General features: G+C 45.5%; 1 protein-coding gene across 2 annotated transcripts; it reads left to right on the top strand.

Annotated features, from left to right (window-relative positions):
- The first annotated feature begins 5,679 nt into the window (after window positions 1-5,679).
- LOC116789061 (acyl-CoA 6-desaturase-like) lies at window positions 5,680-25,825 on the top strand. Of its 2 annotated transcripts, XM_032692396.1 has the most exons (13): window positions 5,680-6,173; window positions 10,685-10,795; window positions 12,154-12,351; window positions 12,780-12,881; window positions 13,858-13,983; window positions 15,415-15,475; window positions 15,769-15,845; window positions 16,011-16,108; window positions 16,976-17,072; window positions 17,861-17,940; window positions 18,745-18,870; window positions 20,237-20,310; window positions 25,016-25,825. In XM_032692396.1, the coding sequence occupies exons 1-12, from the start codon at window positions 5,967-5,969 to the stop codon at window positions 20,286-20,288; spliced, it is 1,335 nt and encodes a 444-aa protein (XP_032548287.1). In that variant the 5' UTR covers window positions 5,680-5,966; the 3' UTR covers window positions 20,289-20,310; window positions 25,016-25,825. The 2 variants fall into 2 exon arrangements, with proteins under 2 accessions (XP_032548287.1, XP_032548286.1); XM_032692395.1 differs by lacking the exon at window positions 25,016-25,825 and having other exon boundaries at window positions 20,237-24,569.
- The last annotated feature ends 1,320 nt before the right edge of the window (window positions 25,826-27,145 follow it).

Below are 27,145 nucleotides of genomic sequence, written 5' to 3' on the forward strand. Positions count from 1 at the left end.
TACAGTTTAAAAGAGCAAAGTCTAAAAGAAGAATCAGCCGTTGGCTTTGGTTCAGACTAAGAAAAGCTGAAGATGCCGAGCCCATGGGAACTGTGGTGGTGTGATTTACAAGCTGCTGTCATCAGTGCAATTAAAACAGCCACGCTGATGAAGCAAATGCAGGAGGAAAAAACTGATTTTATCATTGTACTCCTACTAGGGAAGAAATTGAAGCTCTTGACAGCTCGCTGCACCAGGCTGAGGACCCACTGGAAGGATTAGTGTAACACCAGAAGAAGCGGGAGAAATTTGAAATATTTCCTCTATTCCTGTTGTATTACTGGGAATGAGCTGTAATAGTTGGACAATTTGGCCTAAATGAGTTAGTATTGTACCTAGAACATTTTTGTTTAGATTGGTAACACTTTACACCAGCAATAAGTTCTTGATTTTGCATATAAATTATGTATCTTCAGCTCATATTAATTTTATGAGGTATTTGCTTAATTCTCTGCCCTAACAACTGAGTGTTAAAATTTAGATGCAAAAAATAAACATGACAAAGGGAAAGAATTAATATAGTATAGTGTGGATTACAGGAGGAGGAAGATTGGGATTTGGGAGCAGTTTACATCTTGCCAGAGGAAGCAACCAGGAATATGTAAGGGATGAGATAAAAATAAGCTTATTTTTTGTCCTTCAGAAGAAGTAAATTCAGATTAGTAACTGAGGGAGTGAGGCAGTAATTGTTTAGACTCTTATACATTTGAAAGTAAAATCTGAATAAGGAGAGAAGGAAAGAATCTATTGATAACAGGAGAACATTAGTAGGACAGAGTTTTCATTAGAAATTATTACAAATGAGATTCTACTGTAAGGCAGAGCCAGAACAGAGCATTTCTCTCCTTATTCCTGTCCTGGTGGGGCCTTGCAGTGTCTGCTGCTTTCTGTACTCCAGCAGTGTGATTCTGTCCTCTGCTTCCTTGGCAGCCAGAGCAGTTTGTGCCCTGACCCTGATAATCCTCCTGCCAGCCCAAGATCCACTGCAGAATGTGGAATCCCTGCCAGCCAGGGCACAATGGGGATTTCTGTTTCTTTGTTGGCTGTTTCCCTCGTAAAGTTACTCAGCTCTCAGCCACTCTCTCAGGACTGGAACAAGTGCCATCAACACTGGAATATGTCAGAGTATAAAATATCAACACATCTAAGATAGCTTTTTGTCTTTATTTAAAATATATCGATTGCTACAGCATCTCTACCTAACCACTGGTTCTCTCACCTCAGGCTCCATGTTCCAGTATCCCATTCCCCAGCCTAGTTAGGATGTGATTTAGCTGTTTCCCACTATGTTTGAATTTATTATTCACCCAGTTCAGAGCTCCTCAGCCTTTTCTTCTAGTGACAGGGAGGGAAAACGTGGGATCCTTTCTCTCCTTACGTTTGTTTTTCCTTGGTGGAGTAGCTAAAGGTATCAAAAAGTCTAAAGATGCAGCTAAATCTGATCCTCACTGTATTTTCCTCCCAATATTCTCAGTTTCCACTTTCTGTCTTAGCCCGTCCCATTTTTCCTCTTCACATACCTGCTCCCGTGTCCTTCCCACACACTCCTTGTTCACTGCTCTCTCCTGCTGCCTTCTTTTCCCACCACATGTCATGGATCTATCCATACCAAGTGATGGATCTCATACTTTAAAATGGGGGAAAAGGAGGATTTTCCCTCCATCCATAGGGACTACTGCAGAGTTACAGGGCATTTCCAGGTGCTGGTGCCAGGCTGGGTGCTGATGTCAAAATCAACCAGATATTAATGGAGACTCCAGTCCTTTCTAAAAACCAAATTAAAAGAAACTTACCTGGTCTTAGTAACTTCTATGTAAAACTCAGTAAAGGGATGAGACAACAAACACATAAAATGCCGGTTTTTACTACATTTTTAAAATGCTTTCCTGAGGGTTTCCATTTCTTTTACCTTAAACCAATGCATGACACAGTGTAAAGATATCTGAACTACCAATTTGTCTTGTTTTTTTTTTCCCATTCCAGTCTAACCTAGCATGATATCCTTGACTTACTCAAGTATTTCTACATCACGCTGAGGAACAGACACACCCCTTCTACGTGTGCTTTATGCAAAAAGGAATTCTCCCTCCACTTCGCACTCCTCTGCATCCCCTCTTTCACATTGTGTTTCCTTTCGTGTTTCTCACGGTTTTTTTGCCTCCGTCTTGTGACTATTTGGTTAAACTCAGGGCTTTTATGTCCCTCACACAAGCTCTTTGCGCCATTAAAGCTACACCGCGCAGCCACTACAGCCTTTCACCTACTTGGCCATAGAGCAGAGTCTGTTCTCCTCTCATTGCTGGGGCTGCTTTGTGTCCCAGGAGCCAAAGAAAACTGGGAACAAGTGCTGCATGAAGCCTGACAGCCTGACTGGCTGTGCTGCTGGAGGATAAGAGCGACAGGGATTATTTTATAGGCGTCTTTCATTAACTTGTCATGAAGTTATGGTGCAATTATTTATGGGAGATATCCAGATGAGGAGTTCTGGGTGCTGACTTGGCTTCTATGCCCATCCATAGGGAAAAGAGGTATGTCCAAAATGTACCAATCTGCTTTTCAGCTCATTTTATAGGACCAACACAGAGTCACAGAGTGGTTTGGGTTGGAAGGGACCTTAAAGCTCATCTCATTTCAACTTCCTGCCATGGGCAAGGACACCTTTCACTATCCCAGGTTGCTCCAAGCCCCATCCAACCTGGCCTTGAACACTTCCAGGGATGAAGCATCCACAGTTTCTCTGGGAAACCTGTGCCAGGGCCTCACCACCCTGCCAGGGAAGAATTTCTTCCCATTATCCAATCTAAACCCACCTTCTGTCAGTTTTAATCATTCCTTTCTCTGTGTTGCCCACTGGGCCTCTCCATCCTCTTGGACATCTCCATGTTCTTCAGCTTTACAATCTTCTTCTATATGGAATTATAATGCGATGTGGTTTGTAAAGGACCTCTGAGGGTTAAAGCACAACCTCCTGGCTCAGGGAGGGGCCGTGGTCCTCCTCAGCACAAACTACAGAACGAGATTTTCAACTGCTGTTACCAGGAAAATCACTATTTGTACCTAGCCAGGATTAAGATCCCAAAATTCAAAGAACTAGCAAGTGTCACAGTAAACTTTTCCCACATCACAAGCAGTGAGTTTCAGGTCCACCTTAATGCAATGTCTTGCTGTAATTTTGTATGATCCTGGTCAGAGGGCTATTTTGAACCAAACTAAATAAAACTAGCAAGTCTTAGGAAAACATTCCTTTCATTTCTGACTTTCCTCACCCCGCATCACAGTAAAAGACTCTTTAATAGGCTGAAGTCCTCCTGTAGCACTAACACCAGGCAGAAGCAGAGGAAAGCTATAGCAGGGCTTGGCACAAAGGCAGCAGAGAGTGGTTCTCACTAGTGTAGAAGTTTTTCTTCTCTCCCTTTGATCTCTGTTCCTGTTGCTTGAGTAGGGAGTATAGATGGAGAAATGGAGAGGAACAAGTAATCTTTAGATTTAGATTGTTAGATTGTTAGATTTTTAGATTTTAGATTTAGATTGTCAGCTCCTATAGGCTAATGGCAGCAGGGAAAAACAGAATATCCCTTGCCTATGCCTGCTGTAAACCATGGCTTGGGCTGGACAACAACACTAGGACTGGAGGCACTTCGTACTTTCACCGGTTTCATCCCATACTTCCCTTCAGCATGGAGGTGTGGGAGTTGGCTAAAAAGCAAATTTCATTGTGAATTAAAATATTTAATGTGAATTAAAACATTGCTAGGACAAGGGGAATGGTTTAAACTAAAGAAAGATATTTAGATTGGATATTAGGGAGAAATCCTTCCCTGTGAGAGTGGCCAGGCCCTGGCACAGGTTGCCCAGAGAAACTGTGGCTGCCCCATCTCTGGAAGTGTTCAAGGCCAGGTTGGATGGGGCTTGGAGCAACCTGGTCTAGTGGAAGGTGTCCCTGCCCATGGCAAGGGGTGGGACTGAATGATTTTTAAGGTCCCTTCCAACCCAAACCCTGTGATTCTATGGTGAATTCCTTCTCCTGCTCTGACCCAGACAGTACCACTACAGAAAGGATTAATAATCCTTCCATTTATTCATGGAAAATAATCTCAAGAAAAGATCCCTATCTCCAGGAAAGCTGGGGGTCACACCTGCCTGGCCCTGGTGTGGTCACAGAAACTCAGATGTGGAAAAAGCAGCAAGGAAAGTGCTGTGAGTTGTTTCTGCTCTTGCACCACAACACCTTGTGTAACATAACGACAGGGATTGGATAGAATAAAGTGCCCCACGGCAAGGAAAAGATGGCATTGTCCCACCTGTTCATAAAATCATGGCCCTGGGCAAGCAAACTGGCTGAGATCAACCAGCTCTCTTTTTGACACAAGGAAGCTGTGAAGTCTGGCAGCCTCAGTGGCAGGATGGCAAAAACAGAGCAAAACAATGGTAATTTCAGGCAGAATTGCAACATCTTTTTAAGCCTGACAGTAAAAATGAGGTGAGAAGTCTGGGGGGAAAAAGAGAGACAAAGGAAAAAAGGAGATAAAAAAAGGGATGAAAAGGGGAGAAATGGTTAAAAAGGGTCAAAATGTTTTAAAAGGTAAAAAAGGTTAAAAAAAAGGGGAAGAGGGGAAAGTGAGGGAAGGGGGGAAGAGGGGAAAAGAGGAAAAGGGGGAAGTGCGGGGAGAAGGGATAAAGGGAGGAAGGAATGAAAAGAGGGGTAAAGGGGGAAAAGGGGAGAAAGGGGGGGGAAAAGAGGGAGGGTAATGGGGGGAGGGAGAGAGAGAAAGGGGGAAAGACTGAAAAGGGGAGGGAAGGGAAGAAAGAAGGGAGAAGAGAGGGAAATGGGAGGAAAGGAGGGGGGAAACGAGGGGGGGAAAGAGGGCAAAAGGGAGAAGGGGAAAAAGATAGGGAAAAGGGGAGGGAAAAGAAGAGAAGAAGGGGAGAAAGTAGGGAGAAATGGGGAAAGGGGAGGAATAGGGAAGGGGGAAAAAGGAGGGAAAAGGAAGGAAAAGAGGGGATAAACGGGGGAATGGGGAGGGGGAGAAAAAGGGGATCGGGGGGGTAAGTGGGAAAGGGAGGTGAAAGGCAAACAAAAACAAAAAAAAGAGAGGAAAAGAAAAAGGGGGAAAGGAAGAAACAAAACCCTTAAAAAAAAGAAAAAGAAAAAGAGAAAAACAACGGGGAAAAGAAAAAAAAAAGGGGGGGGGGGCAGCTCTTTAAAGCAGGAGTAAAAAATCTCGAGGACACGAAGCCCAGAGCGAAGAGGAGGAGGAGGAGGAGGCAAGGGGCTCCCTCCCGCCCCCGGCCCCGGGCGGGCGGTCCCGGCCCGCGGCCGCCCCGGCTTCGAAAGATCGGTCCGGGCCAATGGCCGGGAGCGGGAGGGCGGCGGGACGGCCGGGATTGGCGCTGGGGCTCGGCTGATCCCGCCGGGAAACCCGCCGGCACGGGCTGGGGGGGGGAAGCTGGAGGGGGGAGGATGCCCTGGAAAGCGGGGGGGATGCCGGGGAAGGGGGTGGAAGGAGGATGCTGGAGGGGGGAGGATGTCGGGGGTGGGAGGATGCCCGGGAGGGAGGAGGTGGCAGAGGGGTTGGGGGGGGTGGGGGGAGGAGGATACCCGAGGGGAGGGATGCGGGGGGGGGGGGGGTTGGAAGGGGCCGAGCTTCCCACAAAACAGGGCTATGTGCGAGGAGAAAGTGCACCAGTGCGGGGACAGCCAGCCTAGGGGGCACTTCCGAGCAGGCGGAGAGATTCCAAGGGCTGGGAAACGAGAGACAAAGAGAAGGGAGGACATGAGCGAAGGCGAAGGGGGAGAGCAGGGGATCAGCTGAGTTAAATCCCGCAAGGAAAGCCCTTCCCCTCCGGCGTATCCCTAAGAAGCGCAGGGACAGGTTCCCCCCACAACCTCCCCCTTTGGGCAAGAAGACAAAGAACGGAGTGGCCCCATGGGGAAAGGGGGAGAGCAAGGGGGGGATTCGGGGGACCCGGGGGCGCAGATCCGCTTCTACACCTGGGAGGAGATCCAGAAGCACAACCTGAGGACGGACAAGTGGCTGGTGATAGAGCGAAAGGTTTATAATATCACCAAGTGGGCAAAAAGACACCCGGGGGGTCAGCGAGTGATCAGCCACTGCGCCGGCGAAGATGCCACGGTAAGGACCCCCCGCACCGACCCCCGCTGCTCTCCCGGCTCCAGCAGCATCCTCTGACAGCTCCTTCTCTCCCTGCTGGGTCTGAAGGGAGCCGGCTGCCTGCCTCTTCCCTCTCTCAATCTCCCTACCACCTGCTGGACATCCAGCTCAGCCCTTTCGCTGCTTGGAGGAGCGAAAAGCTTGATCCAAATAGATGCAGCTCCCTGGAACCCTGGCAATCCGCAGCCCAGAGATTGCTCGGCTCTGCCTAAATCCTGCTGGTTTGCCTTTTGTCTCGTTTGTGCTGTGCCTGGAGCTCTGAATCCAGGAGCAAAATGTCCCAAATCTTCCCCTTTCTGGTGTGTCTGACATGCAGAGTCACACAGCCAAGTACGGGAAGGGTTAAGGAGAGGCCAGGTTGTGTCTCAAAGTTGCTTCTGTGAGGAGGGTGAACTTGAGGCTTTAAAACAAGGAGCTTTTTGGCTTTTTTTCCCCAGGAGCCAATTCTCTAGAGAATTTGGTTACAGGTTGCTACAGAAAAGAAAAAAAAAAACCAGCAAACCATTTGCTGCTGCTCCAGCTGCTCCTGTGCTGGGTTCAGCCACCTCTCAGGTTTCAGCAACTTAAAAAACAAGAAGCCAAACCAAACCGAACCAAAAGAAAACCCCAACCTTGACAAAGGAACAAATTAGAAATAAATTGTTTGTTGTCTGGACTTTCCCTCAAAACCACCTTCCTTGGAAGTGCATCCAGAGCCCGTGTTCTCTCCTCAGGGTATGTTAATAAAATCCAAACTGCCCAAGAGCTTTTCCCAAAATGTGCAGAGATCAAGCAGTAACATTAACTGTTGGTCTCCCACAGCTCCTGACACCTTAACAAGGAGGAGGGAGGTTCCATGTGTTACAAAATTATTTGGCAGAACCACTAGCCTTACCTTTCCATCAGCCCCCATTTCCCTGCATTTCGTGGTTATTTTTCCATTCTTTTCCTTGAAACATGGAGCCACATTTTGGCATTCCTGTCCCTTTCCAGTAAATCCTCTGAATGAATAGCTTTCTCCCTCAAAAAGATGAGCCAGGTTTTACTTTCAACTGCTTAAACACAGAGCTGGTGAAACTGGAGGAATTTGACTTCTATCCCCAAGAATTTAACTCCAATATCTCCATTAGAAACCAAAAAGCATCAGCTATTATATTTGTCTGGAATCCTTAAAAGGGAGGCTGAAACACAGGTTGGTGATTCTAGGATTGCTGGTCCTCCTCCCACTTCCCCACCCACCTTCCCACCCTTCTTACATCTCATGCCATGAAGTCACGGTCTTAAAAATGCTCTGAAATTGTTAGATCACCACTCTGAGCCCTAAAGCAGGATTGGCATCAGTTTTCCAGCTTCCCTGTGGTGAATAATAGTTTAATGCCAAAAAAACCTCTCTCTCATTCAGGGTGAGAAAGGCTTGGCCTTGACTCTGTTGAGGCTTTAGCTGGCAAGTTTTATTCTATGTTGCAAGGTATCACAACTGGGAGAGTTTAGGAAGAGGAAAAGGCAATGATAAAAATTCCCATGTTTACATCCCTGTTTTGTGTATGGCTTCCATCTTTTTCAGATTCTCCTTAGCAACAAGTGTAGTTGGCAGGGAGTGCCAGGACAAGGGGGAATGGCTTCACACTGATGGAGGGTGGTTTTAGGCTGAGATATTGGAAAGAAATTCTTCCCTCTGAGGATAGTGAGACCCTGGGATGGGTTTCTTAGTTAAGTTGTGGCTGCCCCATCCTTGGAGTGTTCAGGACAGGTTGGACAGGGCTTGGAGCATCCTGGGATAGTGGAAGGTGCCCCTGGGGGGATGGAATGAGATGATTTTTAAGGTTCCTTCCAATCTAAACCATTCTATGAGTTTTAGGCCACACTTTAACACAACATAATTATCTGGGACAGCCTGGTCTGGTGTCACCTTATGCACAGAACAGGAAGGCAGGGACACCCTGCAGTAATCTCTGTTTCAGGATGTTCAAGGATGTGAAAGAACATCCTTGTGCTGATGCTCTAAGCACTTCAAATGTCCATACCTCAATTATACAAAGCTTTTTTGCATCAAAAGCAGCAGGAATAAATCCCTCTTGCCCATATCCTGTAAGACACTTAAGCTTATTTGGTCAGTAGAACATAAAGCTGGGAGGTCAAGTGCCAATATCACACAGCACTTCCCAAAGACTATCTTTTGCCTTTTGCTTTTTATCTCCTGTGGTACAGAATTGAGGGCAATCCCAAAATTCAGATACTATCTAATATTCAGGACGTATTAATAAAGGAGATACATGATATATAGCTAATAAAAACATTTCTTGTTGAGTAACATTGTATTTTGACATCCACATTTGCATTTCTGACCAGTTCCAACCCCTACCTTTCATCCCACCCAGAAAGAAGTGAACTATTCAGTTCAGGGGCAGAAAAAGGAAAAGGCCCTGGAAAAGTCGTGGCAGAGCATTTATAGGCATGTTTAGAAAACAGGCTACTGTCAGGGAAGCCCCAGGTAGACAAAAATACCTTTTAGCTATATTAATACACCTAAATTAATACAACACAAACCAACAGGATCTCCAGCACAGTGACAGGCAGTACCCAGTCAGACTTCCAAAGACTTTTTTTTCCCATTAGTTTAAATAATATTGAATTGACATTCTTCTTACATGTTCACCCTCTTCCTCTTTCCCCTTCTTCCCCTTTTTTTCACCCAAAATTGCACAGCCTTGCAGTAGGTACAGTCAGCTCTTCACTCCCCCATTCATTCTGCTCTTCTTTCCTCTTTTACACCATCTGAAAATTGTCCCAAAGAAGGGAACCAGCAACCAGAGTTAACATTTCAGTGATGTATTTGTGGGTCCAAAAGCAGAAAATGCTACAGTAACTGTTTACATATGTGTACATATATACACATATACACACAAATATTACCTCCCACAGCAAAATTTCTACGGTCAGAGTATTATTTCAAAGCTCAATCCAAAGCCTTGGAATCAGGTGAAAGGTGCTGTTGCTTTTGGTGGACTTTGGGACCGAGGGCTTTTGATGGAGGTCAGCTCCCAGAAGGGTCAGCTTTCACTCTGTCCTTTCTGTTTAGAGCCAGGAGGGAGACCTAGTTGGTCCCTGTAATGGTTAGGCAATGGGACAAAGGTGGAAAGGCTGAAGCACAGTACTCCTGACTCCTGGTTTTAACTCTTTTTTTCCATACTGGTCTTAGCAATTCGTGGAACTAATCTTTACAGTTCTCCTGAGTGAATTCCAAGAATTAACTCTGTGCAATAAGGAAAGGGCAAGGACAGAATAAGGGGTTCTGATCTTGGTCAGCTTTTTGTCCCTGTGTTTGGGTTAAAATTTAAGCCTTGGCATGTGAAAGGAGGGGTGGGCAAGATCTCACTACTCACATCAGATATGCTCCCATCAGGCACCTGTAGGATACAGGTAGACAAAAAAATATGGGAAGGGAAAGAAGTAGAAAAAAAGAAGAGTTGGTTAAACTCATGAATTCCAGGATCAAATCAACTCTACAAACAAGGCATTATTCTTCCATATTAGAAAAAGCCTTGAAAATAAGTAAGAAAAATCATATTCCAGCTGGTTTCCTGCTTTTCCAGCCACAGGAGTATATAGGATTGGACTTATCTCACAGGTTTCATCAATATTGAGTTTCATTCCTCGATTAGATTCTGTTGCTGAAATTTAACAAACTGTTTCTGTCTATTAACAAGTATTATAGAGACTTCAGTGAAATGCACCCAACATTTCAGACATGCACTGAACAGAAAATACACAAGTAGAAATGACAAGAACTCTTACCACATGTATTGATAACTATGATAATTTGAAGATTTCTAACCTGCTTAGCATGGTTGGGTTCCTCTCTAAGGCTTGCAGAACAGCCAATATATCTAGAATATGGTTCTAGAATGAAGAAGAGTTAAGGGAGCACTCAGTTTCCCATCTTACAGAATAAAAAGAGCAAGACAGGCTCCAAAATAAAAAGTCACCAAATTTCCTCAGCTGTTTTACTGCTGGGATCTACAGGATCTACACCAAATATTTTTTGTATTTGGGGCTTTTTTTGTATTTTTGGTATTTTTTGTATTTGCAATTATGTCCAGGTTCAGTCACCACAGTCAACCCCTCCCCAGCATCAGACTTTCCAAGGGTATTTATATCCTAGTAGGGATTTGCACAAATTCCTCCCTGCCTACCTTCTAAGGGAATTAACAGGGTTTAAGTATTTAGTTGCTTAGAAAACATTTCTTGAGGTGCCTTTCACCATATGGCTGGATAACTTCCCAGGTTTCACCATTCCCTTGAGAATAGGGAAGCAAATCTGTTTTGGATTTAAGGTGGAATTAATGCAGTGATCACAGAGGTGGAGGTCACCTCCTGCCCCTCTTTCACAGGTACATGGGGGGCACAGCTGTTGGAGGCGGAAGGGAATGACACAGTGAATAGGAAGCACATTTTACTCCCGAATCTCACAGTTACTCCTGTTTCCACTCCAGGATGCATTTCAGGCTTTCCATATCAATCCCACCTTGGTGCAAAAGTTTCTCAAGCCATTGCTTATTGGAGAACTTGCTCCAGGGGAGCCCAGCCAGGACCGAGGTAAAAATGTGAGTATTTTTGTCTGATTTTTGGGTTCATGATGGGTATTCCCATCATTTTTAACTCTTGGGATGTTCTCCAGGTCAGAAGCAGGCAGACTGTAAAGGTGTCTTCACTACAGGCAGCTCCAGAGAGGGAGGAAAATTCTCAGTAACTAAACATCTCCACGCAGCAACACACACATCCCAGTATAGATTTAAATGTCTGTGGGAGTGGGGCAACAGGTTCAGACTGTCTGTGCAAGCCTTCCCTTTGCTACAGATCCACCAACAGCTGATTTCTAGGCTGGCCTGATCCCATCCTGAAGGGAAATGGGAACTGAGACATGTGGAGTGGGAAATGTGTAGCAGCTCTGGTGACTGGGGTCCCTTCTGCTGTTCCTTCTCTGGTGACAAGCTCTAAAACATGTCGCCACTTGCTTGTTGTGAGGGAAGGAGAGGAGTAGGCAAAGAAGTCTGAATAGGCTTCCAGACAGGTGTTCACCACCTCAGCAAGACCTAAATCTCATTCCCTGTTTGCTCTGCAGCTCCCTTTGACACATTAATCCCAGGGAAATGCCTCTTTGAGACTCCAACTGGCTTATCCTGCTGAGCACAGTACCAGCAAAGCTCTGGGGAGCACACATTGTGCCATGCATGGCATGAGCAGAGGTGACCCAGATGTCTCATTTTGGTGGCTGTGCTAAGGAGCAGCAACCCACCAAGCACCTTTTCCACCCACTCACCGTCCCCAGGGCAGCTCTGTCTCCCTGCCAGACTGTTCATCCATAATTCAGGCCCAGAGCGTGGCACGACTGGCTCCTGCCACGAAACCCAATCCTACCCCGATGTTTGTGGATGGCCATGATTATGATATATCTGTGTCACTCACAATAGAGGAGCCAGCACTGACCCCCAGTGACCCAGGAATGCTCCTCATGGACGAGTGCACTGCACTGCCCCACAACTTGAATAGACGACTGTTGTGCCGATATTGGATGATCATCATCAGAGCTCTGGAATTCTGCACAATAGGACTGGTTTCTCTCTTTCTCCAGCTTCTCTTTAGCACTTGGGAAGTTCATTCAGACAAGAGTCATCAGGTGATATGATTCTTGACATAGCCAGGTCATGCTGCTGATCCACAGCAGGAGGCTTGAATTACTCTCCTGGCTCAAGGTGCAAAAGGTCAGGATGTGGGCTCAGATCAGCCAGGATGTTTATTCATAGGGAAGTACTGTGAAAAGCTGTAATACAGGGTGAATATGGAGGCAGGTCCTTTACTTCTGGAGTAGCCAACCAATGCAGGGTCCTTAGCATGGAATTCATCCTTCAGCTCGTTCAGATTCACTGAAAAGCCTCACACTGCTCTTGCCTGTCTCTTGCAGTCCCAGTTGGTGGAGGATTTCCGGGCCCTGAGGAAGACTGCAGAGGACATGAACTTGTTCAGAGCAAGTCCTTTGTTCTTCTCTCTTTACTTGGGCCACATAATTGCAATGGAAGTGTTGGCCTGGCTGATGGTTTCATACTTTGGTACTGGCTGGATCACAACCCTCATCCTGGCCTGCATCCTTACGACTTCCCAGGTGAGAACTTGTAGGGATGGATCACACTGGCTGCACAAATCACTCAGAAGGACAGTGTGTGCTGGACTTTTCATATTACATTATTGATCATTGCAAAACAGTCACACCAGTGAAAAATACTCACAACTTACCTGCCACTGTGGTGTCTCCTGATTGTGGCTCACACATTTTTCTCACCTTTTTCTCTTTTCCTTCCACATCTTGGTGGATTTGGCAGTGTCACTATTATGGTTGGATTAATGATCTTAAGGGTCTTTTCCAACCTGAATGATTCCATGATTAAATGTTCTCCTCCAGAGATCTTCACCTTCTCACTCAGTTAATTCCCTTCTTCCTCACACTCACAATGGGCTTTCTGCCTCTGTTTCTTTCATGCTTCACTCTGATTCCAAACAGCTTCCTAACTATTTGATTTCCCTTCATCCCAGGCCCAGGCAGGGTGGCTGCAACATGATTTTGGACACCTGTCTGTCTTTAAAAAATCTTCCTGGAACCACATTGTCCACAAGTTTGTCATTGGACACCTGAAGGTAAAGGACACTATGGAACCAAGGCTCTGTAGAAACACCTGTGGGTCACTTTGGCTGTGTCAGGGTAGGAAAGAGCAGCTCTAAACTTTCCCAAAGTGAGCAGAAGCATAAAGAACTTTGTGACCATTGCACATGGAGCTGTTGTGCAGAAGAGATAAGAGATTGTATTCATAGTTGATTCAGTAATTCCAAAAGTTCCAGTGGAACCACTCTAATTTATATCAGCTGAGGACAAAGCTTAATAAATTACATAATTTTTTACATCCATATTTTTGCCATGCACTCCAATAAGGAATAATATCTTTCAAACATCCCATCCTGCTACATGCCACCCATTCAAGATGACTTCAGGACTTCTATCCTGGGTAAAGTCCAGTGCAATCCAGGCATTTCATCCACGTGCAGCAGGAACCATTCTCCCAAACCCACTTTGTGCCTCACAGGCAGAGAAGGCAAACAAGAATAATAACTGGCAAGGCAGCAAGAGTGTTTAGTGGTGAATTTGGTTAGTGTTAATCAGTGGTTGGATTTGATGATTTTACAGGACCTAAATGATTCTATCCATCCCTGGAAGTGTACAAGGCCAGGTTGGACAGGGCTTGGAGCAATCTGCTCTGGTGGAAGGTGTCCCAGCCCACGGCAGGGGGTTGGAACTGGATGGTCTTTAAGGTGCCTTCCAACCCAAACCATTCTGTGTGGGAAGACATGGTGACATGTAACTCACTGAGAGTGTGTTTATTCCCTGCCTTTCAATATGGATGATCCTTAGTGAGGGTGAACCATCCCTCTGGAACCAGCAGTCTCATAGCAACCAACAGCTCAACCACTTCCTGCTTGTTGCTATTTCAAAAGCAAATAACATTCTGGCCATGATCTGAATTGCACCAGTTTAGTTTATATGAATGATTGGGTAATCCTGCCTTTAGAGGAGCTGGAGCTTCCCATGGATGAATCCCTTGTCCTTGTGCCTGCCCAGGGTGCCTCTGCAAACTGGTGGAACCACCGTCACTTCCAACACCACGCCAAGCCCAACATATTCAAGAAGGACCCAGATGTGAACATGCTGCATGTTTTTGTCCTTGGAGATACACAGCCTGTTGAGGTAAGAAAAAGTGGATAAAACATGGAAAACTACTGTCCTAAAAGGGCTTCAGGCAATGATTGCGCAAATCCAGGAGTTGGCTCCTGTTGGTAGACGTGACTTGTACAGTCAAGACTTCCTGGAATGCTAGAAAGGAAATGTTTAATCCAGGGATTTCATCTGGCTACATTGTCTGACGGGAGTTTGGCCATCACACCCTCCCCAACGCTTGGGCTGAAGAGCAGGGTTGACTAATAATTTCCTATCCATCTCCTGTGCTGACCACGGGAGAAAGTGTTTTGGGGTAGCTTGGGGAAAATAATGCAGATGGGGTTGGAAAGAGAGCAGAAAGCCCTCTAAGGCAACTTCATCCTGCTGGCTTGAAATGTCAGCGTGAGGGGGAAATTGTGTTCCTCAGTCCTTCATCAAGAGCATTTCAAAACTGATCTTCCACTTCCATAGCAAATATCTTCCAGCATTAGTCAATCCAGGTGTGTCCCAGATGATCTGCACAAGGTCTTCTCCACAGAAGGATATTGCTTGCATAAGAATATTTTCTCATTTTTTTACATTAACTGACATGCTGCGGATGAATGAACAGGCTACTTTAAGTGATTCTTAATTCAATCTGTCCCTCTAGAGCCAAAATATTTACTGTCTACTTATAAAAACCTACGCAAAGACTTAAACTTTGTACCACCCTTTGTCTTTTTCACAATGGAACAAGGATTTCTAGTTTACAAACAAAAAAACCTGAAGAAAATAAACAAACAGGCACCTGCAGCAAAGACCATACAGGGAGATACAACATTAAAAATGGTTTCTCAGACAGCTTTTATACTATTGAGAAAGTAACTCCAGAGAAATATAGGGGACACAGATACTGGTATATGGTCATTGGGAAGTTGCTTTGCTGGGAACAATAATGCAAGTTTACAGCAATCCACGTTCTCCAGGCTCCTGGTGGGAGCAATCCTGGAGCTCAAAAAAGACATTTCTGTTTAGCTTTAGATATTTCACTGTGGAAGTGAGGTTTGGAGACTTGGTGCTTCAGTTTTGCATGGAAAACTACACAAGGATCGTTGCCTTGCAGACATTCCGTGTAGTGACTTCCAAAAAGTCAGGCTTTATGCCTATCACATTTATATCAGGAATGATGGAGGTGCTGGCAGATTTTATCATGGCCACAGGCATGGCAGAAGTGCATTAAAATGCCATCAGGCTTTCAAAGAAATGGAAATTACCTGAATATCAAGCCAGGAGGCTTTATAAATGAGTTTACACCTAACACAATTACAAAGTCATGATATTTAATCATCCCAAAATACTTCTTAGCTGGTGGTGGGAATTCAGTCAAAACTCTGCAGCCAGTAAATAAAGCATTGCAGAGACTCTACTCCTGCCTGTGAGTGGCACAATCCAAGGCTGAGCTTTCTCCTCTGTGTCCTGCAGTACGGCAAGAAGAAGCTGAAGTACCTGCCTTATAACCACCAGCACGAGTACTTCTTCTTCAGTGAGTATCTGCCCTCTACTTTTCCCTTTTCCTGGAATGCCAGTTGACCCTTCCAGCCCTTACTGTGTCAGCAGAGCAACTCCTTAAATCTCAGCTCATCCCTTCCTCAGGACTACTGTGCAGGCCCCCAAGTCAGGACTGGGAGTAACCTCCATGGGAGATGCTCCATGGAAAAAAAAAAAAAAAAAAGCATGTTCCCGGTTCCCTGGAACCAGTCCCAAATCACCAGCTTCCTCATATCACATGCCTTCCCCACTCCTCTGATGGCCAAAACATTTCCCTTTGCTTTGCAGTCTTCCCACCTCTGCTCATCCCTGTGTATTTCCAAATCCAAATCATCTCGACCATGATCAGACACAGGTTCTGGGCGGTGAGTGAAACGTTCCCTCCATCCTTGTGGGATCTGGCTGTTCCATAGGAGATCACCCTGGAGCAGGGAGGGAGGGATGGATTACCTAGTGTCCTCAGCATCACCAGCAAGGACATGTTATCCCAGATGGGCAAAGGGATGCCTGATGTCTTCTCTCTTCCCTAGGACCTAGCCTGGGCCATCAGCTACTATCTGCGCTATTTCATCACATACATCCCATTCTACGGCCTCCTGGGATCCCTGTGTCTCCTCACGTTTGTCAGGTAGGAGATAAAGGGCATCCCTACTGCTCTCCCCTCCTTCCAGTGCCAGGCAAGTCCAGTCTCAGCTCTGCTGTGCCCTTTTTTAGGTTCCTTGCTGTTTGTTATCTTGGCTACTACCACTGCTTCACTTCCCTCTTACCATCTCCCAGTCCCACCTCCCTACAGCACAGATGGTTCTGGTGCTCAGCATCTCCCCCTGCACTGTGATGGTCCAGCCAGGATTCTCCTTGCTTTCCTCATTCCCTGTTCACATACACTGTCCAATCCCAACATATTTATGTGGTTTTTTCCACTTTGGTCATGGCTGGATCCTTCCAGGGTACTCAGGCCACCCTTTCCCCAAGGTAATTCTATACCTGCCTCCAGCCTGAAATGAAGCTGAAAAACTTATCTCAACTGACCCATTACTTCCAAAATTTTTGATCAAGCTCAAAGTGCAAGAAAAAAAAGCGAAGTTGCAGAAAACAAGCCTAAAGACTTAAACAAGGCTGGTGAACATCCTAGAACAAGAATGAGTCCAGGCAATACCTTGTCAACATACATCTAAATCTCAGTATAGATTAATGTATCTACAATAAAGTTACAATAAAGTAACTTCTTGGTTAAAGGGAATAAAAAGTGCATTTATGTAGACTGTTGTACAGGTGCTAAAAATGCCATTTTATACCATAAGCAATAAAAAGGCCACTCTAAATAAAGAAGCCTGAGGCAAAGTTGAGACTTTGAGTGTTTCTGAGAGAGAGCAATTTATTTCAATACCTCAGAGAAATATCCTTCTCACAGGTTGTGTCTCCTGATGCTTCCTGTAAACCCCACCTGGTGTCCCCACCTATGTATCAATTGTCATGATTTCTCCTGGTTTTGAAGGTTTCTGGAGAGTCACTGGTTCGTGTGGGTCACCCAGATGAATCACATTCCAATGGAAATTGATTCCGAGAAGCACAGAGACTGGCTGAGCTCTCAGGTAACTGGGAGGGGAAAGGACACCCCAAACTCACCCCAAAATGGAATTTACTCCAAGACTGGGTTACCACTACCCCCAGTGTAGTGTAGGGTGTCTGCCCACGACCCCTCCCATAAAGATGTTCTTCCCAGAGCCAGTGCTGCTGGGTCAAGATGTGAAAGTCCAAAATTTTGGAATTAATGTAATCAAAAGGTTCCCTCAGATTGAGTCAATATCAGGTTAAAGAAGTATGATTTGGCTTTTCTGTGTGCTGAATTTTGGCATATAGATACAAATAGTAGAGACCCACTGAAAATCAGAGCTGTAGGGAGAGCTTGGCATAGCCAGTTCAGAGTGCAAGAGGATTTTAAGAAAGAATATTTAATTTTACAATCATTAATAGCAAGAATAGCTAAGAAGTATTGTCAGAATACTCAGACCTTGCACTTAAGGCAAACTGGGAATTAACTAGATAGGATGGAAAAGCAGGCTTTGTGTCCATGCATTTTTCCTGCCCCATTTTTCACATTGGTGCTGTTGTTAACCATCTGATTTTTATTGGGAGAGGCTGAGATTTAGGAGCCTGGGCTTGGATTGCCACATCACTTTACCACCAGTCAAACCCATGGACTTTGACTTACTTCAGGTTTACTCGACAGTAAGCTCTGAAGGAGGATTAAAGCTCCCCTTTCTGCACCCAGGTGGCCCTACCATGACAGTGTCTGCACTCTGACAGCTCAGGCAAGAGGAGCTTTGGTCTGATTTTGGGGTAAGATGTCACTAATCCTCACCTTTTCTTGCCCTCACAGATGGCAGCCACCTGCAACATTGAGCAGTCCTTCTTCAACGACTGGTTCACCGGGCACCTGAATTTCCAAATCGAGCACCAGTGAGTACAGACCCAGTATCACTTGGCCTTGCTACCAAATACTTCAGCTTTCACCCTCTCAATTCTAATTTGGGATTTATTTAGGAGTTATGATTATGAGCTGTGGGCTCAAATCCTAAGCAAATTACTTGAACTTGAGTATCCATGTCAGGAATCTGCTCTCTCCTAAAGCGCTCCAGTGTTTTATAGTGTGTGGGAGTGCATGGGCTGCCGGGCACCAGGTTCCAGAAAAGATGTTAAAACCAGGGCCATATGGGCAGTCTGTTGCCAGTGACAACACAAAATGTAAAAGAGATGGCTTTTAGGGTGAAGCTTTAGGTTTGGAAGTCAGCTTAGGAAATGTCCATTGAACAGCACTGGGCAAGGTGCCCCCAAATCCTTCTTTACCTGTGTCTCTTCCATGAGCTTCCAGAAGTGGGAAAGGGGTTACCGGGGCTAAAATTTGGCAAGAAACAGTTATTCCCAAAGGAAATGGGCAGCCATGAGAGCAGAGTGAAGCTATTCCCTCTCTCCTGCTGCCCTCACATTGCACTTGTAGCATCCCCTCTTGCACGGACTGACTTTCATTGTGTCCTGAACGCAGCTTTGCTTTGAGGCACAGTAGGAGAATCAGTTTTCACAACCTCCTTGAAACAGAGGGCTGTAAAGCATGGATGTGTCTGTGCCTCTCTTCCTTTTTCGGCTTGTGCAGCTTGAGGAGGAGGAGGCACTAGTAATGAGCCCCCCGAGGATGCAGACAGAGATGCCCATCCCTTGGGGTTTGTCTCCAGGGTTTTCTCAGGTTTGCTTTTTTTCCTATTCCAGCCTGTTTCCAACAATGCCACGGCACAATTTCTGGAAGGTGAAGCCTTTGGTGAAGTCATTATGTGCCAAGTATGGAGTCCAATATGAGGAGAAGCCTCTTGGGAAAGCATTCGTAGACATTGTTGGGTAAGGTCCTTCTGGTATCACCTGCATCTGCAATTCATGGTTACAGGGATGGGACATCCTGTATTTTCTAGCACAGAGAATTCAGAACACTATAGACCCTTCAGAAATACCATGTCAATGTGTTGTTGCTGTCAAAATACCAAACGCACAACATTTAGATGGGTACTAACCTGATTGTGGCGGTTGGGGACATGGTTTAGTGGTGGCTCGGCAGTGCTGGGAGCCTTGATGATCTTAGAGGGCTTTTCCAACCTTAATGATTCTGTGATCTAACAGGGACCTTTTTTTATAACACTCTTTTTGAAATGCTGCTCTGGCAGCTGGTGATTCTTGGTTTTGGGAGCTGGCAGCAGATCTCCTGGCTGAAAAGTGAGATGAATCAAAGGGGGATGAGTCAGGTTACAGCCCGTGCTGCGTCCCATGTGAGCTCTGCCAGCAGCAACAGGCTGTTCCCCACAGGCAGAGCTGGAGACGAGTCTAATAGTCCTTGTCAGCAGCCTCTGTGTTAATGTTTCTGTCTCAGTTTCTCCAAGGGGAATAATTTATGACAGGGAACATGAGAATGCGTCCTGCAGTCCGGGGATCTCCTGCACAAACCACTCTAAGCAAAGGCAAATTAAAGTGGGTTGGCCACAACGTGCAGAAGAGCTGAAAACTGGCTCAAAACCTGCTTTTGTCCCCATACACAGTGAGGTGATGCCCTGCACCCCACCACATGGTCCCCACAGGACCACGAATAACACAGAGGGCATCAGGGGAAGTTCTTGCTCACTCCAGCTCTTCTTGCTATCTGTTGTCCCAAAGAAAGACATTTGGTGTCCTAAGGATTCATATTCTGGTGTCCTAAAGGCTTCAGGACCTCTGCTCTGGAAACAGGCTGGGAGAGCTGGGGTTAACAACCTGGAGAATACAAGGCTCCAGGCTTCTTAAAGTCTTAAGAGCCCCTTCCAGTGCCTTAAAGAGGCTCCAGGAGAGTTGGGAAGGGACTTTGGACAAGAGATGGTGTGACAGGACAAGGGGAAATGGCTTCCCACTGCCAGAGGACAGGTTAGATGGCATATTGGGAAGGAATTCTTGGCTGTGAGGGTGGTTAGGCCATGGCACAGGTTGCCCAGAGAAGCTGTGGCTGCTCCATCTCTAGAAGTGTTCAAGACCAGGTTGGATGGGGCTTGGAGCAACCTGGTCTAGTGGAAGGTGTCCCTGCCCATGGCAGCAGGGTGGAACTGGATGGTCTTTAAGGTCCCTTCCAACCCAAACCATTCTGTGATTCATATTAAAATTCAGTAACAGGCTTCTTCATAGGAAAAAACCCAACAAAGACAAGATTCACCACCCAAACAAACTTGTCTTCATTTTCTTCCCACAGGTCCCTAAAGAAATCTGGTGACCTCTGGCTGGATGCTTATCTCCATAAGTGAACATGAGTCTTACTGGGGAGGTGTGAGTGACCGGGAGGGATGGGAGGGAGCGGGGGGGAATCACACTTGTGTCTTTTACTCTCAGATCTCAGTCTGTATCTACACACATGGTTGGAGGGGACTTTCTTGTCTTGTCAGCTGCTTCTGGTGCAGGCTCAGGCCACTTGTTGAACCCAGACAGATTTAAAATGTGCTTCAGAGGATGAAAAGTGATGCCAGTATTGCATGAAACAGAAGGTTGGGAGAGGATGATGAGGAATGTTTAAAAAAGGGGCATTAATATCCGACCTTGACCTTCTTTTTCGCAAGATCCATTCTAATTCTGCCTAAACCACACAAGCCCTGATTCACACATGAGTTTTTAGGCCTCAGAGAGTGTTTGCAATCTGAGGACACCCCAGTCAGCTCATGCCTCTTTCCCATGTTTGTGTAAAAGAGGAATTACCTCCCACAGGACCGGCAGGTGCTGGACTGTGCTGGGGCTTCCAGCCCCGCCCAGAACCCAGCTCCCTCCTTTCCCTCCCTCCTTTCCTTCTCTAATTATAGCATCCCTTTAGCCCAAGCTGTGACACTGACCCTGCACAACTAACCCCTAACCGTATTTTTAGCATCAGCCTCTATTTCCAGGGGTCTGTAGAAGATTTTTAGGCTTAAACAGCCCAAACTCTCCTTTAGGAGAAGGTCTGTTTTCTCTTTAATGAGCAGTAGGTCTGGCAGAGCATTATGGCTGTCAGGAAATGACACAAAAGACCAAAACAAGTCACATAAGCAAAACTTGCTAATTGCTCATCAGTGCCCCAGAGGACCCACAAATGGTCTTTTCACCATCCTGGGCTGCAGAAGCACAGGGTTCTGCCTGTCTGCACATGCCTGGCAGGCACCAAAGTGCTTGTCAGAGGCCAGGAGCCATGGCACTGTTCACTCTTCCCTTGGGAACAAGCAGAGATGAAAAGGAGTTCTCCCTGTGAAAGGACGAGCTGCACAAACATTCAATCCCAACCCTTCTGGAATCAGGACTGACCGGGCTGTGCTCATAATCTGAAACCTTCTGGAGAACCCTCTCTCCCAGGTTGTCTAAAACTCAGTTTTCTGCTCAACACCTAATTACCAAAATCCACTGATGGTTTATCAGGAGATGTGGTTGAACAGCTGCTTCTGTAACAGGCAACCTGATCCCAGATAAATCAAGGGCTTTAGATCAGGTGTAATCCAACAGAAAGGACACACCTTTTGGGTTATGACAAAGGGCCATGGTTTCAAAAGCGGCCTCCAGCTCCCAGAGCCATCTCAGTGCTCACTGGAAACACACAGGAGGGAGACTCTGGTTACTGTTCATGCCTCATTACTTCCCTCAGCTCTGAAACTGGATCTTCTCTATCAAATCCTTGAATTACAACAGCATCCCACAGAACCAGCAAGGTGCTTCATGAGCAGAGACAACTCTGGCCAGTGTTTCAAAAAAAAAAAAAAATGTACTCCCACCCCGCTGCCTTCTTTGGAAAATAAAATGAGATTCTATCTTTGCTTACAGATGGGAAATTCAGCATTGGGATTGCAACTTGAGCTACCTAACAGTACTTAGAGTTTGTAAAGGGCTTGTTCTGGTGTTCTTGGCCACCTGAATATCACCAGGAATGTTTAGGATGAAAAACTTCTGTCTCCAGGGCACCTGAAGCTCAAACAGACTTGGAGCAAACTGATTTCTAATATCGTAAACAACAACATCCTTCTGAGTGCTGTAATTTCCCAGACAGGTAGTAGCAAGCTAGTCTGGAATCGTGGCTAACCTCATTAAAACTGCCTTAATATGTGCATCCCTTCCTGACTCTTTGAATGTATCTCCCTGTCTGTGCCACCACAAGCCCACAGTTGGATCAGCAGTGCAAGCTTTGAAATATTCATCTTATTCTTCTGACAGCCCACATTTTTTGTCACCCCTCCAGTTCTTATTTCCAGAGCAAATATTTTCCTCCTTAGCCCTGTTCCCTCTTCTCTTCTTGGGAAACTGTTTGCTTTGTAGCACCTATAGAAACTGCTCAAAGCTTGGCCTAGGTAAATAGTTCTGCTTTAGCAGCTTGGCTTTCATGGGGGCCACTGATCAGTTGACTGGAAGAACTGGTTTTCTGCTAAAAACTCAACACAAGAGCCTGGTCTGGCCTAACAGGAGGCAGCAGCTGATGGTGGTGGTGGCTAAAGGAACTTGAAAGATTCAAGGAGAGCAATGATCTGCAGAAGGAAAGACCAGCTCTCAGGCAACGTTTTTTCCCCAAAACCTTGGTAAAAGGGAAGAAGGGAGGACAGGATTGATCTTGAGATTCAGCCTCATGAAAAATTCCTTTTCATGAAAAAAAAAAGTTCAGTTGCTCAAATCCAGAAATAAAACCTGTGCACTGGTGGAGTCAGAGCTGATTTCCAAGTGTCATGGATGGGCCTCGCTCTTGCAAAAGAAAAAGGTCTGTTCTCAAAAAAACAGGGCACCAGCCCTCTGTAAATAGCTGGGCATTTATCTTCTTAATTGATTTTTTATGTGCTAGAAGTTTGTCTGCTGAAAATACAAGATACTGGTAATTTTATTCAGGCAAAGCCTCTCTGGCTCATATGATTTTTTTCCCCTCCCTCCAAAAAATCCAGCGCTCTGTGTTGGAATTCAAGGTATTTCTTAAGTGCCTTGATGCCTTGTTGACTCCCCATCCCTGGAAGTGTTCTAGGCCAGGTTGGACAGGGCTTGGAGCAACCTGTTCCTGTGGAAAGTGTCCCTGCCCACAGCAGGGGGTCAGAACTGGATGATATTTAAGATCCTTTCCAACCCAAACCTTTCTGGGATTCTATAAATTCTTCATCCTTTAACTAGAGCAGGTCAAACAGATCCCTGACAAAGAGCCCTGGAAGTCTGGCTCAGTTTGTTTTATTATCAGTGTAAGTAGCATCAAAATAAAATTAGGCTTACAGGAGATATTCCAGAAGTTTCAGTAGAACTGCAAACATAGATGGATATAAACTTCACATCATGAGCTTGCTTGGCATTGTCTCTGTCTCCTAGGCAAAACCTAGGCAAAAGGCAGCAACCAGTCAGACACAAACATCCCTTGCAGGTTAAAATTTGCCATTAAAATGACTGAAACCCAGAATTTAAACAGAGTTTTGCCCGGATTTCTGAGGACTCTAACTCGTTTCTCTGAAAATAATGAAGTGAAGTTTTGTTCGCTTTCTCTCTTGATAAAGGTCGTTCATTTGCACTGTAATGACAGACAAACATGGAAAAAAAAATCAGTAAGACATGCTGGGAGCCTGCCAGGGGTTATTGAACCCAGCTGCACCACATCACTGGCACATGGCAACGGGGAGAGGCCACGAGCTGGAAACACAAAGCTGGTTTCAGGGCAGATAATCGAGGGAAGGGCTGGATTTGCTTCTCCTCACACACTTCTTAGTGGGGACTGGAGTAGGAGAAGATGGAAGCCCAGGAAGGTTAAGGAAAGTTGGCAGGGAATGGCATAAACTGCAGCAAAGAGAAGCCTCTGGGCAGGAGAGAGATGGGCATGTGCTTTTTGAGGACAAGGACAGGGATGGGAGAAATTTGGGAAGGTAAGGGGCTGGGGAGGGATGCATGAGTGGGAGGAAAATCGCCAAGGGGGTGAAAGGAGAGAAGAAAAAGCAACTTGGAATCAGGTGTCCCATGTTCTCCCAACTCCAGGTGTCTGCCTGGAGAACTGTGCTGGAGAAGGAGACAAGGCAGGGCAGAGCTTGGGCTCAGAGGAGAGACAGGGGCTGGTGACATCCCTAAACACCTCATGGTGAGCTGGATCTCACAATGAGCTCCCCCCACCCAGCTCTGAGAGCAGGGACTGACTAGAAATGGGAATTAAGGGACTTGCACTGAGGTTTTCCTTTTAAGCATGGATTTGAGGAATCTAGATCCCAACTGCTCACTGAAATAGGGCTTGGGAGGCTCAGAGCCTCATCCGGACCCATCTCCAGGCACCATCTGGGCACTCTGGCTGGATTTGAGGTCTTTGTTAGGGCAAAGACATCCTTTTCCTTCTGTCACAAGCTGCCATGTCCTAGCCATGGCCTCTCCTAGTAGATGCTTTCCTAAGAAAGCCTTCCTAACAAAGCCCTAACATTCCCAATGTTAAAAGAGCAAACTCACATTCCTTATTAGGACAGGTCCTGATTTTTTCATTATTTAAAAATAAAGTATTTCAGTAACTCAAAAAGAACAATTTTTTCTTGTGTACTCTGCAACTCAATAAAATCATAACTATTTGTTGACCATAAAAATGCTTTATGTGGTTTTTCCAGGCACATCCAGAGTCACTGGAGTGCTCAGGGAATCTGCTTCCTCTTGGAGTACCTTCTGCCATACAAACCCCCTAGCAGGTGGCATGGAGATGCCAACTAAGGAAGGTGGGACATTTATAGGGCAGGAATGTCACCATCCAGGTTTTGCTCTGAGATCAAGAACTTATGATGTTCAAATTCAGAGCTTTGAAAGGGTCAGAGCAAGATTTGGCATAAAGGGGGATTCAAGCCTGAATTTCAGATTTAATCTTGTAACTGCTGTTTTTATCAGTTTAAAATCAGACCCCAAACCAAGAACACTGTGGAAGCAAACTCTGAAAAAGGGTTTAGGATCAAACTTGCTGATTATGGTTTCCCTTGGTTTTTCTAACTCTTTTGTTTTGGTTTGGGTTTTTTTTGAGGGTTTTTTTTTTTTTTTTTTACAGAGCTGGTGATTGTGGAAAGTCCTTTTTGCACTTCACATGGTGAATTTAGGGAAATTACTTTTATAGCATGGATAGGTTTCTTTATCAGCCTTCACACAGCTCAGGAACAATGGTGCTACTTTCCCTCATCCTGGGAACAAGCAACAAAGGAAAGGAGACCTTCCTGTCAAAGATTTGCCTGGCCATCCAAACTCAGCCTCCAGACTGTTCGGGGAGGCAACCGAGAACCAAATTGTTGTGAAAACTTCATAGAAGCATTTTACAGTTTCCCAAAAGTCAATTTGCTGCCCATTCATGGCTCATCCAGGGCTGTGGTGAGCAGCTTTTCTAATCCACAGCTTGGATCCAGTGCTTTGGCAGGCCTGAGGTCAACACCATCAGTGGGTTTTAGGTCAAACACCATTTGAGGACAAGGCCATCAGTGGAATTGAGGTCAGCCCAGAGGCTTTAGGAGAACTGGGAGACTGTTGCTTTTTTCCAAATAACCCCATTTAGACCTCAATCATCAGCTGGAGCAGCACGAGAGCCTGAGAGTGGGAAGCACAGAGCCTGCCCCAGTCACAAGACTAAATGATGGTTGGGGAAGGCCAGACTGGGCTTATCTGCCACCTGAAATCAATACTACAGCTTTACCAGAGTACACAGGAATTGCTCCATAGGTAAACCAGAGAGCAGGTCCTGTGAGCAGTCAAACCAGAAAATGACCCTACTTGCCCCATTTTTGGGACTTTTATTTAATCTTAGAATAAACATGTTCCCCTAATACAAACACAGGGAGCTGTTACACAAAAATAAACTGTTACAAATCAATAAAGACTTGGCTTTCTTCCCTGGGAGTACAGCTGTTCCCAGGATGGCTGAGCATCCCAGGATAACATGGCTTGAACCTTCAAGCATTCCAAAGGAAGATGGCTCAAAAGGGACCAAGGACCTGGAAGTTCTGGGATTGCATTCTGGATTAAGATGCCTACACTAACACACTCTCTGCTTTTCCACAGGGCTTGTATCTCTGCTGGGAATCTTCAGGCATTAGCTGAAATGCAGAAAGACAGACAGTTTTCCAAGTTTTATCTTCCACAAGTTTAGACTTAGCCTATCCAAAGGTCAGCCCATTGTTCAGCTGAGAATTGGGAAGCCATTCTGCCCCTGTGAACCCAGTACACCTGGCTGGGTGATTTTTGTACTTAATTTATCTGGTTTTAAGCTGTGAAAGACTAAAACTTCCACAGGTTACTTGAAATTAAACCTTTTCAACTCCCTCCTTTGCAATTAGCACAGGGATAGTCAGGAATCTAAAGCAGGAAATCAACATAAAATGCGCCTAAGTTGGACTTGATGACCTTGAAGGTCATTAACAATATTGTTTAAAAAAAATGTTTTACTAACTCTGCAGTGGCCCAATTCCAGATGTCTCAGGAAATTGTTTCACAACATACCTTGGTATCAGCATGGTAAGAAACATGTTTATGGTGCTCAGACATGCAGTTTTTACCCAGATGGTGCAAGAAGGTACCTTGTTACACAGAATCCCAAAATGGTTTGGGTTGGAAAGGAGCTTTAATGTCCATCTCATTCCGCCCCCTGCCATAGGCAGGGACACCTTCCCCTAGACCAGGTTTCTCCTGCTTGACCTTGGACACTTGCAGGGATGGGGCAGCCACATCCATAAGCTCCCTTTTTGCAACAGGTTCTTCAAATTCTGTTCAAATGACACGTTGAGCCTCATTCAGCATTTGTGCTGGGTTACAGCATATTATCATATATTTTATTGGGCAGCTTGAAAAATTAGTCTGAATTCCTCAAATATCATATAGAAACACTTCCATACTGGGTCCTGCTTACACCATCCCTCTGTCCTGGTTGGCTGCAGATTCTACAGAACAGGGTATAGGTGAAGGCAAATATTCCATTCACATTTCCACACAGACTCATTATCCATTTGAAAACTATGTTATAAATACGATGAAGGGAATAATCTAGGATTCTAGAATTCAAAAGCAAGCCAGGAGATGAATTATGCCCCCATGGCAACCCTTATGTAAAATATAAATAAAAGTGTTATCTAACCCCCCCAGAGGTTGGTGGGTGCAAATTTCCACTGGGGTAAGTGATGATGTTTTCTTAAATATC

Source organism: Chiroxiphia lanceolata, chromosome 6 (assembly GCF_009829145.1).
Source record: "Chiroxiphia lanceolata isolate bChiLan1 chromosome 6, bChiLan1.pri, whole genome shotgun sequence".
NCBI classification, from domain to species: domain Eukaryota; kingdom Metazoa; phylum Chordata; class Aves; order Passeriformes; family Pipridae; genus Chiroxiphia; species Chiroxiphia lanceolata.